Here is a 14,009-nt window from a genome sequence, read left to right as displayed (position 1 = left end):
TTGTACAATTTATTGAATATTATAATTCATATTGCATTATGATGAAGGGAACCTGCAGTGAATGAAGGATCTAGCAGCGAGGAAGAGGTTGTGCTGTGTTAGGCGGTAAGGAGATAAGAGTCTTCCAGCAGCAGTTACAAGAATATTTTCTTATTACTTGATAGCAGATACGAGCTTGCCCATAATAATGTACATAGTGCAAGCTAATATGAAAGCCTGCAACTTCCTGTCAATACAATATCAGCTTGTTACCATATTAAAATATAGATGTTGACTTTTTCTAAAGAATTTAGGAATGCGTGTAGAGCAAAATGTCTCCGACACAAGCTAAAGTGTGGTTTTACATACATTAAGACATGTTCTAAACATCTATTTAATGTCTGACAGGAAACCTTTACAGACGCATTGCAGATAAGCAATCACTTAAATAAAAAAAATCATCTTCCAGATGTAAACATGCACATTAAAGGCGTGCTCTCAGGGTTGAGTGCTCTGTGGCATGATTAGCACAATGCTATATGGTTGTCTGTGTGATAAGTTTTAGCATGTTGTTTAACCTTTGTTAGGCCGTTCTGAGGAGCTTCAGCATGTTTAGTGTATTCAAATATTTTTATTTTCTGGAGGGTTTTGGCATGAGTAGTTAACATATAATTTTTTACACCAGGTCCTAGTCAGATGCGACGCCACCATCTTGACCAGCCTAGCCAGCTACTTCCAGCTTAAACCAGCTAAGACCAACGCACCAGCTTTTTTCAGCATTATGAGCGACAGGTGACTCCATTTAAGAAAATGTTTCTATTTCTGCGACTTTCTAACTACAGCTGAAACAACCATATATTATGAAAATAATGTTCTTAGGTACTGAATACTGATTTAGCATGTAGTGATATTGTTAAGATGTTCTGGTGTTTTTTTTTTTTTTTACATGATTAGCACAATATTATACTGCTTTTATAGGTTCCTGAGGAGTTTTTAGCAGAATTGGCACATTATGGGTTTTCTGAGACATTGATAATAATGATTTTTAGCATAGGCCTTAATTACTGATTTTATGGTTCTGCACTGCGTTTTATGATTTGTACATTACTTAAAACCTTTTGTTTCCTAGTTGTTTTCAGCATGATTAGCACATAACTACACTGCTTTTATGGGTTTCTGGCCAGATTTTGGCATAATTAGCACAATACTATATGGCTTTTATGGGTTTCTTATTAACATTTTTGCATGATTAGCACAATACTATACTGCTTTATGGGCTTATAAGAAGATTTTCGCATAATTAGCAAAATACTATACGGCTTTTATGGATTTCTGATGAGATTTTTTGCATGATTAGCACATTACTGCTTTTATGGTTTTCTGATGAAATTTTAGCATGATTAGCACATTACTATATGATTTTTATTGGTTTCTGATTAAACTTTTAGCATGATTGGCACATTAGTACAGATTTTATGGATTTCTGAGGCATTTTAGCAATGATTAATGTAATATTTTTAGCATAATTATCACGTAACTGTTTATATGTATGTGCTTCTGAGGAGTTTTAGCATGATTAACACATTATAATATTGCGTTAACAGGTTTATCAAGGAGTTTCTAACATGATTAGCATATTACTATACCACCTTTGTGCGTTTATTTGGTTAGCTTAACTAGCAAATTACTGTTTTTATGGGCTTCGTTCTGAGACATTTTTAGCATGATTACACACTACTATAATGATTTTATGGATTACCAATGGCTATAAGCATGATTAGCACATTGCTTTTCTGGGTTTCTGATGAATTTTTATCATGATTAGCACATATACTGGTTTTATGGTTTTTTGAGGGATTTTAAAGTAGCATGATTTGCACATTACTATACTGTTTTTATGTCTCTAAAAGGAGTTCTAGAAATGATTAACACATTATTATATTGCTTTTATTGGTTTCCGATTAGATTTTAGCATGATTAGCACAGCACTACACTGCTTTTATGCTTAATTAATGGTCCATGAAATAGAAATAGTTTCTGTGCCTAAATTTAAGATGCTTGTTCAAATCCATAAGCCTTAGCAAAAACCACTAAATAACATAATTCAAACTAAAGTCTGTTCTGTTTTGACTGTTTGTTCGTTAAACTGCACGTTTCAAAACACAACATCATTAGGACAATGCAATTTTACATTCAAGCTCCTGCAATAGTAAATTCCCTGATGTGACGGGTGACCAAAACAAGTAAAAACAGAATAAAATACCCTTTGCCACCAGACCAGACCAGTGCTAAAAAATGAGCATGCCTTCGTGAGAATGCGAGGACAGTCTGCAGGGAGCAATCTAAAGTGTTTATTGTTGTATTTTTGAAAGCTATTACTGACAGGGCTCAACGGTGGGATTAGCCTCCAGCTCTAGCACAAGACCAAACCAACGAAACTCCCTCCCAGCCGGCAGAAAACTCCAGCATATCGGCATTCACTGTGATGAGCAGCATTCGTCTAATCCGCTTGCTCGAGGGTTTTGGAAACCTTCACGAGTCACCTATCAAAGGAAGCGATTTAGCTGTGACGGGTACCTAACTCGCAAAGCACAGAACCATCTGTTTTTGTCATGCACCGAAGTGCCACTGCACAAAAATAGGTAAATAAAATAAAGATTAATCTTAGCTTCACCTCAAGGACCTGGAATGAAACTGAAGCTTTAAATAAATAAATATATATATATATATATATTACAATTGACAGAGATAAAATAGGAAATAAATAAATACAATTTTACAGTTTGAAGTGATAAAATGAAAAAAATAAGTAAATAAATTTGAGTTGCAGAAAATAATAATACTAATAATACTAATAGTCACTCAACAAGCAATACTAACAAATGCACATTATAGAACACAATACTACATTACTATAACAATATGTAGATCATGATACACTAGAAACTGTTCTATTCAAAGACTATTGTAAATGCAGGCTATTTAGCACAAACACCATTTAGAACCTTTTTTTTTTAAGGCAAACTGCTCAAATGAATGGCTCTAATTAAGTTGAAGATACGGTAGCTATAATCTGAGAGAGCTCGAGTCTCTCTTTGTTTAAACTCCACATGTCCTCCATTAATTACTCCCCATTATCAGCCCCAAACAGCCAAAAGCTTTACAAGTAAAGGAACCTGCAACTTGGGTGATACGTGCTAAATGCACTGATTGCAAACACACAGACTTCACACACTTAAACTTCCCAAGAAACAGCGACAATAAGCAAACACACACACACACACACACACACACACACTCACACACAATAGTAGCTAATCTTGCAAACTCAATGGACATCCACAAATACATGTACATACAAAGGCTTCTCTCGTAGAGGGTACAGTCGATCACATGACGTCATGTCCTTGGCAGATCAATGATGCGAAGAAAGTATATGGCGCAAAACATACAGATGGGGACATTTCTAAACATTTTTGCATAAAAGGTCTAGGATTTATTTTTCTTCAAGGTAACTTGAGCACTTTTTTCTTTTTACATTAGAACATATCCATCCTTTACCCAAAAATGAAAATAAAATTTTCTTACTCTCAGGGCATCCAATAGGTGACTTTTTCTTTCTTCAGTACAACAATAAAGTAGTTTTTAGCTGAAACCGAGGTCTGTAGTAATTTATAAAATACAAGTCAGTAACTGTTGTCACATTTAACATAAAAAAAGCAACACAAATAACACAAAATCAATACCCATGGCTCTTGATGACATACTGAGGTCTTATGAAGCGAAACGATCAGTCTGTGCAAGAAACTGCACATTATTTACAATATTATTACCTATAATTCGAGCCTCAGGCAAATGGTTCGAAGTGATGTCCACTTCATAAAAGAACATTCTTTTGAACTGGTTCTTTTTAGCGAACTGGATGAACCACTGTGTCTGAAAGAGTTTGCAGCTTGTGTAGCTCAGATCTACAACTCAATCAAAAGTCACTTTCATACGTCTGACAGTCACTGTGACTTGAAATGAGCCAATATGGTTTATATTATCCTATGATGCTGGTTTTTGCTGACTCATTCAGTGCTTCCGTTCCTCCAACAGTCACTGACCTGAGGAAACAGTTCTGACTTATATGTGCATGTGTGAAACAAGCACTTGACTGAAGGGGTGAAATTAAAGTTCTTATGGTTTCTCATGGTTTATTTAAAAAGGTAAGTTGATTAAGATTAGTTCATTTACTTTATAGATTTCAGACAGGTAAAACATCCAAGTTTCGCATCATTATTGGTTGGATATCATTCCATGATCATATAAGCGAACTGGTGAATCGGTTGTTTGACACAGTTCACTGAAATAAATAAACAAACAAACAAAAAAAAGATATAAATGTGGCATGGTTTTCAAGATTGCTTGGCAACCATAAACAACCCACAGAGCACCATATCTACACAAGACATAAGCATAAAGTTCACATTATAGCCGACAACACTCAAATTCCAACAATATAATTAAAAAAAGAAAAGGAAAAAACAACACAACAAACATGAAATGACTATGAAATAGCAGCACTAAGTTGTTTAAACCAGAAAATACTTTTAAATCACTGTCACAACTAAACACCATAATCATCCAGGCTCTCGTTCAGAGACGCTCTCAGGGACTTCACAGCAGTGAGGTTTTACCACACTTATGTCTTGGCCACTAAAATTAATGTCCTTTAAAACCATGTGGAGGTGAGTAGAACCTCCACATGGTAGAAGAAGAATGCAATAGCGCTTTGCAATATTTACAGGTAACATCACAATACTGAAAAATACAGCATATAGACCATTTTACCTGATATTTCTATAATTTATGAATTTAAAGGTGCTGGTCATATAATTAAAATATCATCAAAAAGTTTATTTCACTAATTCCGTTCAAAAATGTAAACTTGTGACTTATATTCATTCATTACACACTGACTGATATATTTCAAATGTTTTTCTTCTTTTAATTTTGATGATTATAACTGACAACTAAGGAAAATCCCAAATGTTCACTTTGAGGCACCCAAAAGTATCACTTTTTGAATGGAATTAGTGAAATAATCAACTTTTTGATGATATTCTAATTATATGACCAGCACCTGTATATGCTACTGTGTTCTATGTTGTTAGCAACATTCTAACGCCAAACCAAGTTGTAAACAATTAAGAGTTGAGTGATAGGAACTCTTTTAGAATGTCTCAATATTTACCTGAAATTAGTTTATCTGTTTTCTTAGCAACAAGGTAACATCAAACCCCATCTGAATCAATTTACCCTACACTTTTGTGTGCAATATTTTTTGTTGTAAATTAGAGCACTGGGTCATGTGTTTAGCAACATGCTAACATAAAACAATACTGGAACAGTAAAGAGCTGCATTTATTGTGTGCTTCACGATAAATTTGTGTGTGCTACATATTAGGCTAAGTAATGCATCATTAGCTTAGCAGCATGCCAACTTTAAACTCCACTGGAATCATTTACCAATATTTATGTGTGCTATGATGTTTACAGTATCACATTGATAACACAGTAACATGCTAAAATCAAACCATACTAGAATCAATTTCAAGTTGACGATGAATGTAGGCTGTGCCTCAATAGTTATCCAAAATTTGTGCACTACATACTAAGAATACTACACTATTAGCTTAGCAATATGCTAACATCACATGTCCTATTCATGTGTGCTATATGTTTTTTGGTTTATTGTCAGAGAGTGTCTTTTGGAGTCGATTTAGTTTAAGTTTAATATAGTTAAACCATGGGAACCACAAATTAACCATGGTTTTATGCTACACTAAACCATGTTTACTAAACTTTTTACTATAATACAACCATGGTTCATTTTCATAAGGGACATGTTAGGACTACAGAGTATCACACTGGTACCTTAGCATCATGCTAGTTGAATCAGCCCAATATGTGTGCTTATAATAGTGCTTATTAGAGTGATTAGCTCAGCAACATATTAACATCAAAAGCCTACTGGTATTAATTGCTATAAAAGTCTAGTATAGTAACTTGTTACAGCTTCATATTTTGTATGAATTAAATCACAGATTCTTTGATAATGGGCAAAACAAGCTAGAAACTACAAAAACAGAATTTATGGTATTACTTTCTACTTACTATCTTTTTTTATTCTGGAGATCAAATGGAAAAGTTGCTACTGTATCTTCAAAACTAACAAAATGTAAAATTTCAGGATGTTTTCTCCCATACTTCAAGACCTGGTAGGACGTATTTGATGTGACAGGATGTAATGCTGTTGTAAATCTCCAAGAGAACAGGCTAAATTGCCCTGGCAAAAAGGTAGATGCGTGTGTTTTACCCTTCATAGACTGGTATAATGTGATGTCAGACAGCTTGTGCTATTTGTCTGACAACAGGGGTGTAGGAGGTTTAACAGGGAACAAATTTCAGAATGTTAACCCCTGAACCTTCCTTCTGGCTGTCTCCCGCTCACCACGGGAGATGTAATGCATTCCCACCCTCGGGACATGACCATAATTCACAGCGAATTTGAACGGACAGACTAACAACCTGTCATCAGGACATAGTGGATGGCCAGAGAGGTACAAGCAAACCCCTGTGGTGTTAACAACATCTGTCCAGTTCTCCTATTTTATATTTTGTAGAATTGAAAAGACTAAGCTGGATAGTGCTTGTATAGATCAGTTGTACATATATACATACACAGAGCTGGGTTTACTTGAAAATTGTAGTCTGTTACTAACTCCAAATTACGTGACAAAAATTGTAGTTTGTAAAGTAATCCATTCCATTACACAATATAGGTAATATTATCGCACTACATTTGGATTACTTTTGACCTAACTCAATTATTACAATCATGGCGACATAAAAATCCAAATAAAATGCAAATATATTATAATATATTTTAGCATTATATTAATAAACTATATTTATTTACCCATTTTTAGTATGTGTAAACGTAAAATAAGTAAAATAACAATGGAAATAAAATGACTAAGATAAATTGATTGTGGTTGAATTGCATCAAAGCAGAGGTGGGTAGAGTACCCAAAAACTGTACTCAAGTAAAAGTAAAAGTACTTCTAGAAATATTTACTCAAGTAAAAGTAAAAGTACTAGTCTTGAATAGTTACTTGAGTAAGAGTAAAAGAGTATCGGATAAAAAATCTACTCAAGTAGTTAGTTACTAGTTACTTTGGGTCATATATACTGAGCCTATTTTTATTTAGATATATAGATAAAATGTATGTAATGTATGTGTGCGTGTATAAATGTATATATCTCATCAGCCTTTACTCCAATTTATGTAATTTATTATAAAACCTTGTCTGTTTACTTAAGTAACAGATATAGGTGTCATGCCATAACATATTTTTAATACAACTGACTTTATATTAAATGTAAATTTAACATTGAAAGTTAATGTGATATAAATATTGCTACTAATCTTTCATTGTTCAGAAAGAGAGCAAATAATATTTACATTATTAAAGATCATTTTCACTGACAGTCTAGATTTCAATCACTCTCAGAAACTCCCATTAAAATCACTGAAACTGTTAACACTGTGAAATCAATATCTTAATTAAAGATTCGTACACACATCTGCACTTTGTTGTTTCTGACGAGAGAATTCGCCAGAAAGAGGTATTCAGTCAGTGAGCGAGTGAAGGAAGCACCGGCATTTCAGCGATGACTCATCTGAACACCTCTGATTGGCCAATGCTTTAATAAGCTCAAAATAATCATGTGTTATTGGTTATAATGCGCAGTGCTGTAAAAACACATCTATCTCTGGCTCAGCGCCAGCAAGCAATCACAGATCTGAATTTAGCAGCTGATGATGTGACTTGCTAAACGTACTCGCACCGGTGTGATTGTATTAAAATTAATAAAATCTTAATCTGCTATTTTTTGTCTTTTGGAAGCGGCATTCAACTTGACTCCCCTCTGTTATAAGCCACACGTACAACAAACTAATGTCACAGTGGTATCGTGTACTGTAATCGAATGTAGCCCAAATTATTACCTGTTAAACAGTAGACAGCACACGCGGTGTTCATCTAATAAGGATCTCCATCGCTAGCAAATAATAACCTTTGCAGATTGCTTTCAATTCAGTGCAGTTCCAGCCACGTTTTCAACGCTCTTTCTGTTCTTAAACCTTACAACTCCGAGTGAACCACTTCAAACGCTCAGCGCGTGCGGCAGGGAACTGAACGATTCAAACTGATTCATGAACCAATTCACTCATTTGCCAATTGGTTTGATCAAGCCTTTGAACAGAATTGACTCAAAAGAATGAATCATTCGCGACTGGGCATCGCTCATTGCCCAGAGAAAAGTAGACGGCGCGTTTGGAATAAACTGAAGCATTTATAACATTTATTGCATTAAGATAAAGTAACGAGAGGAGCGTCGCCCACAGTAACGAAGTAAAAGTACAGATTTTTCCCCCAAAATTTACTCAAGTAAGAGTATAAAGTACCCATCTTTAAATATACTCCGAAAAGTATTAGTTACCCCAAAAAATTACTCAAGTAAATGTAACGAAGTAAATGTAACTCGTTACTACCCACCTCTGCATCAAAGCCGTGCATTTAAAATCTGTAAAATACTATAAATAAAAAATATTGATTAAATTAATAGAATTTGTGATTAATCTTATAATTTCCGACCATTGTTTAGAATGCAGAACGAAACACCAATTTAGTGTTATGTTTTCTTTTATTCTATTTTAGTATTATATTAATATATTGCTGAGACAATATTATGCATGTACTGTATATATATATATATATATATATATATACAAACACCAGTTTGAAATCCCTTGGTTTAATGTAGCTTAGAATTATATTACAATGACTCATTGCTAGTAACAAATGTATTAATTCCTGAAAATCACAGAGCTTTTATAATCCAAGAACACTGTCTCCTTGTCACAAAGCTCATTTCTTATTCACCGGGAGTTTCTTTGACTATTAATTGAGCAACGAATTATAGATCATTCTCCCTGAGGTTTCTTGTGAGACAAAGCATTCTAATTCAAGGCACGTTCAACACTTGCTTCATCTTTTCACATCAAACTTGTCATTACTTGCCACAGTGGCGAAGCAATTCACAGCGCAACAAATACGCAATGATTACGCCTGTTATTATTTAAAGAGATATACTTCGAAAACATATAATTACACCTATTCCACCTTCAATGGCCATAACTCACTTTCCCCTGAATAACTCGACGCAACAAGCAAAGCAGCATCTGGAAAAACAAGGCACAATTAGTATAATGAGAGGTTTGAAAATGCCAGCGATGTAAATGGGAGATTAGTCACAGGAAAGACAGCGAAGGAGGACACTGTGCTCCTCCACATTAGAAGTTGTCTTGTGTGGGCGGCAGAGAAAGGTGGCTGTTGGCGTAATCGTTTGTTCAAGTGGACTGAGACGCAGTCTGTATACGTTTGAAAAACTTGCTTGCAGTTTGGACGCACTTTTCGCAAAATGAAAATGTTTGATAAATAATAACAGTAAAAAAAATACATTAATTGTGTTTTCACAACTTAAAAAGTGTTGTTACTGATGAAGGTTTCTAAAGTTGATTATTTTCAACTAATGGTGTGAGTTTAGGTTCTGTTTGACCGAAAGTATAGAAATAAAAAGTAGCTTTGTGAAATAATTATAATATTATATCCAGTTCATCTCAGAAAAAAAATAAAAAAGCTAGCAAAAACAGTTTTGTTTTACCCCGAGTGGGTCTCCTCATGGTGGCAGCCATTTTGCGATCATATGACAAACCAAAAATGTATAGTTTTATCTAGCTAACACTCACTATTATGACACTTTTTGATCATGGATTTGAATTAATCATGGCTTGATCATAATTTTTTTTTTATATTCATTAGATAAAGATTCAAGTTTAATCAGAAAAAGCTAAAAATAAAGTTTTGTTTTACATGTAGAGGGTCTCCTCATGGTGGCGGCCATTTTGAGATCACATGACAAGCTTTGATCTCACTGACACCTGCTATTATGACACTTTCTGTTATCATGGAATTTAATGAATCATGACTTGTTCATACATATAAAATTTCCATGATACACAGATTAAACTTGTATCAGAAATAGCTTTTAAAAAGTTTTGTTTAACATATAGTGGGTCTCCTCATGGAGGCGGCCATTTTGAGATTGCCAAGGCAAAAATTAACCCTTTATTTAGCCAATCCCCGCTGTTATGACACTTTTGATCATGGAATTAAATGAATTATTGATTAATCATATACACTCAAATCAGATAAGATAATTGGGTTTGGCTTTTTAAACTTTCTTGCTTTTAGATGCAATGAATTTGCTTTGCTTTATGCTTTTATGCAATTTGAGAAGGTGCTGAAAGCCAAATATATATATATATATATATATATATTACAAACTATTTAGCAAGTTAATTGCAATGAAAACAATTTATTTTATTAATTGTATCACATTTACCATCAACTCATTCTTAAAACTCTGCGTTTAAAGGAAAAAAAATATGCAGAAAGGTGCGATGATAAATAGCTTAAGCCCATAAAACATGCAGATGGTATCAGACTGAATGATGTGGAGATGTTTTACAGGATTGTAATTGTTGAAAGGATTATGGGAGAACATAACCTGGCTGTAGTCACCACTAGTGTGTGTGTGTGTGTGTGTGTGTGTGTAGAACTGAAAAATAGTCGTATAAGCTCAGGTAGCAAGTAAAGCAAAGCATGCTTATATATGATAAGATCTCTCAATCTCAGCTAGTGTCTGAGCATCATTACTAACACACACACACACACACACACACACACACACAGAGAGTCGTGACCCCTGCTGGGAGAACATTAGACTGAGCTCTGTTGCATGACGGCTTCCTCTGCTCCTCTTCATTAGATCAGCGTCCCCTGACTCACTCAATGGAGCCCATGAATACGGTTTTCAAACACTGTGTCATTCATAAGCAGCAAAAAAATATCACAGTGGGAATCTACATACATGTTACTGTATGTCATGAAACAGCGATTCTGACATATGGAGGCTGAGTCAGAACGCTTACTGCATTTGATATTTACGAGCCGTCATTGCCATAGTAACAGCAGCTTTATGAAAGAAGCCACAAACATTATACACTTTTTTTCACACAAAGTGCTTTGGTGGTAATGTGGTACAGTGATGTGACAAATGGAAATACCATGGTACTAGATGATTACGGAGGTCAAATACCAGGGAACTTACACAGCACTGCAAGTACTTCAAAGAAAAATATGTTGAGTAATTACTGTATAAGTTCAATCTAATTTCCCTCCAGAACTAAATTAAAAGAGAAAGAACTTATATTTCTGCAAAAAAGAAAATGATTTATTTATTTTTTGGCATGTTTGTAAAATTATTTTTGCAGCAATGTTTTTTTTTCAATGTTACTGTTTTTTTCATGTTTATTTTCTTTGTTTTAATAATATTAATAATTAATAATTATAATAATACTATTTTTATAGTTATACTTTTTTAATGTATAAAAATTTATTTTATTAAAATCTGTATATATGCATCATTAAAAGAAATATTTTAAATGTATTTATTTATGTATTTGTTTGTTAATTAAATGCTACATTAATAATAATTAACGTATAAAAATTATGGAATTAAATCACATTTATTAACCTACATAAAAGCACACAATAAATGCTAATGGTAATAATGATTATGATGATCTTATGATGATCAAGATATAATAATAATAATGATAATGATAATAATAGCATGATTATAATTTTTTTTTTCATTTATAAAAATGTCATTAAAATCTGCATACTTTAAAAGCAAAATTTATAATAATTACTACCATGATGATGATTATGGTGGTAATTTAATATTTTTTTATATTAAATTGTATGTATTTATTTATCGAATGCTATAATAATAATAATTTTGGTAATATTTAATGCATAAAAATAAATTACATTTATTTTTATTAAAACCAACAAATGTATTTATTTATTTATTGTATTACAGTAATGAGAGTTACGTTTTTCTGCATTTGTAATGATAATTTAAGAGAGGGAAAAACATTTAATTTATGTCTTTCTTTCAATTTTGGGATGAAATATGACCTAAAAATGTTTAAACGGGTATCATGGTGTTTACCATCGTACCATATATATATATATATATATATATATATATATATATATATATATGGTACTACTGTACTTTGTTGTAGCACACAGACTTAAAATATAACATATGTAATTTATACCATTACAGCAAATAGAAAAAATATCAGCATGTATAAAACTGACAAAATCTCCAAAAACACAATATACAACACATAATATATTCAACTTCAGTCTCACAACTCCTGAATGTCATTAATTAGTTCGTACAACACAAACAGCCATTAAACTTTAAGGCACTGCAGAAAAACCAACCCAGTCCAAATAACAAGATCTAACCAGACATCTTGACAAGCAAACTTTGGTTGAACTTCACGTCACTTCTGTCAAATTTCCCTACGCTGAGAATCACACACATCTCTCCATTATAAAACTAAAGGATCCACTTTTAATCGACAAATCCTGAATCCAATAAAGAGCAATTCTTACCAAAACTGGTCTTGACTTCTCTCCGTAGCCCACAGAGCATGTTGGCGTGCTTGATTCAAACACACACACTCCAACCGAGAGACAGAAGTGCAGTTCTGAGAGCAACAGAAGCAAGCGCCCCCCAGTCTGGTCACACGCTTCGACTCCGTGTGTGTGTGTGTGGACATACACACACACTCTCTCTCTCTCCGCTTACTCTATGCAAGCTGTCTTTTTGCCATGCGGGGCTGTACGGTTCCTCCTCCCCTACAGATTTTTGGTATCCCCTTTGATTCGCTTCACATGTCTGTAAATCTCTGAGCTGAATGAGAGCAATTCATTCTGCTGGATGTAAAAGATTGCTAAAAATGCTCAGCTTGAAGGAGAAATGAGTGGACGTCTTCTCTGTTTTCTTCAGGCTATGGTCTCTGGGTCATTTTTAGGGAAAAAAGTGCAGATTTGAATGTCAATTACTTTAATTTTACATGAAAAGGTTACTGCTGAAGTTTTTTTTTTTTTTAACATGTTTGCCCACCTCAAGTATCAGGAAACGGTTAACTCAATGTTTTTTTCAATCTTAAAATGTCTTGCAAAATACAATATCAAAATTGAATATGTGCAATTGTTTGATTATAATTCTACTTGATCTACTGATTACAAAACACTGCCGTTGCTTTAACCTAATCAAATCTAATTACCCCAAACTTACCAACATTTTAGCACATGCAATTAAATCCTAACTACTGTACATCATTTCAACCCTGCCACCATACAACTTGAATTTCCATACTTATAAAGTTGATATACTTATGTAGTTGATAAATAACCAAAATGTACGGTAACTGAAACCTACATTATTTCAACCCCTTAATAAATAAATATTGGCCTTCCCAAATTTTCAACTATATTATTGGGCTTGTAACTTAAGAGCTCTGACTTATTGGCGAGGTTCCCATTAAATAAATCACCTACTGGATTGTTTCCAGATAGAATCCTTCCTTCATCGCTTTCAGCTCTTCCATTTTCACCCTTGCTGATGGGTCTAGACTCTCAGTCGTTGCACCCAATGGTATGGAACTTTCATTCGGCTTTGGGCCCAAATTCCCAGATATTTTGGATGGCAATTTGTGCCCCAGCTGTCAGAAATCATCGATTTTCTCAGACTCTGAATGACCAGGAGTTCTTGCTATGGCAAGGAAAAGGTATCTTAACATTTAAAGATCTTTTTGCTTCTTGTCTTTTGGCCAGAGAGAATCTCAATTTAAAATACCTAATGCCCACTTTTTCAGATATCTACAGGTGCGCGATTTCACACGCAATAATTTTTCCTCTTTTCCCTTTGGTCCTGAACAAAACCCTATTGATCAACTTTTTCCTGACGACCCACAACAAAGAGGACCC

The 14,009-nt window shown here is 33.9% G+C and overlaps 1 protein-coding gene across 4 annotated transcripts in view; it reads right to left on the bottom strand.

Moving 5' to 3' along the window:
• Window positions 1-14,009, bottom strand: part of LOC132160074 (glutamate receptor-interacting protein 2-like) — a 120,693-nt gene that overhangs the window by 45,234 nt on the left and 61,450 nt on the right. The window contains exon 1 of one of the 4 annotated variants that reach the window (XM_059569774.1): window positions 12,630-13,144. The exons of the other annotated variants lie outside the window; for them this stretch is intronic. Coding sequence (XP_059425757.1) covers window positions 12,630-12,669 — 40 coding nt within the window. The 5' untranslated portion in view covers window positions 12,670-13,144. Of the gene's footprint in view, window positions 1-12,629; window positions 13,145-14,009 lie in introns of those variants that run through there. 4 annotated transcript variants of the gene reach the window in all.

Source organism: Carassius carassius, chromosome 16, assembly GCF_963082965.1.
Source record: "Carassius carassius chromosome 16, fCarCar2.1, whole genome shotgun sequence".
Taxonomy (NCBI): Eukaryota; Metazoa; Chordata; class Actinopteri; order Cypriniformes; family Cyprinidae; genus Carassius; species Carassius carassius.
Note: the sequence above shows the minus strand (reverse complement) of the source record. Positions and strands in the feature narration are given on the sequence as shown.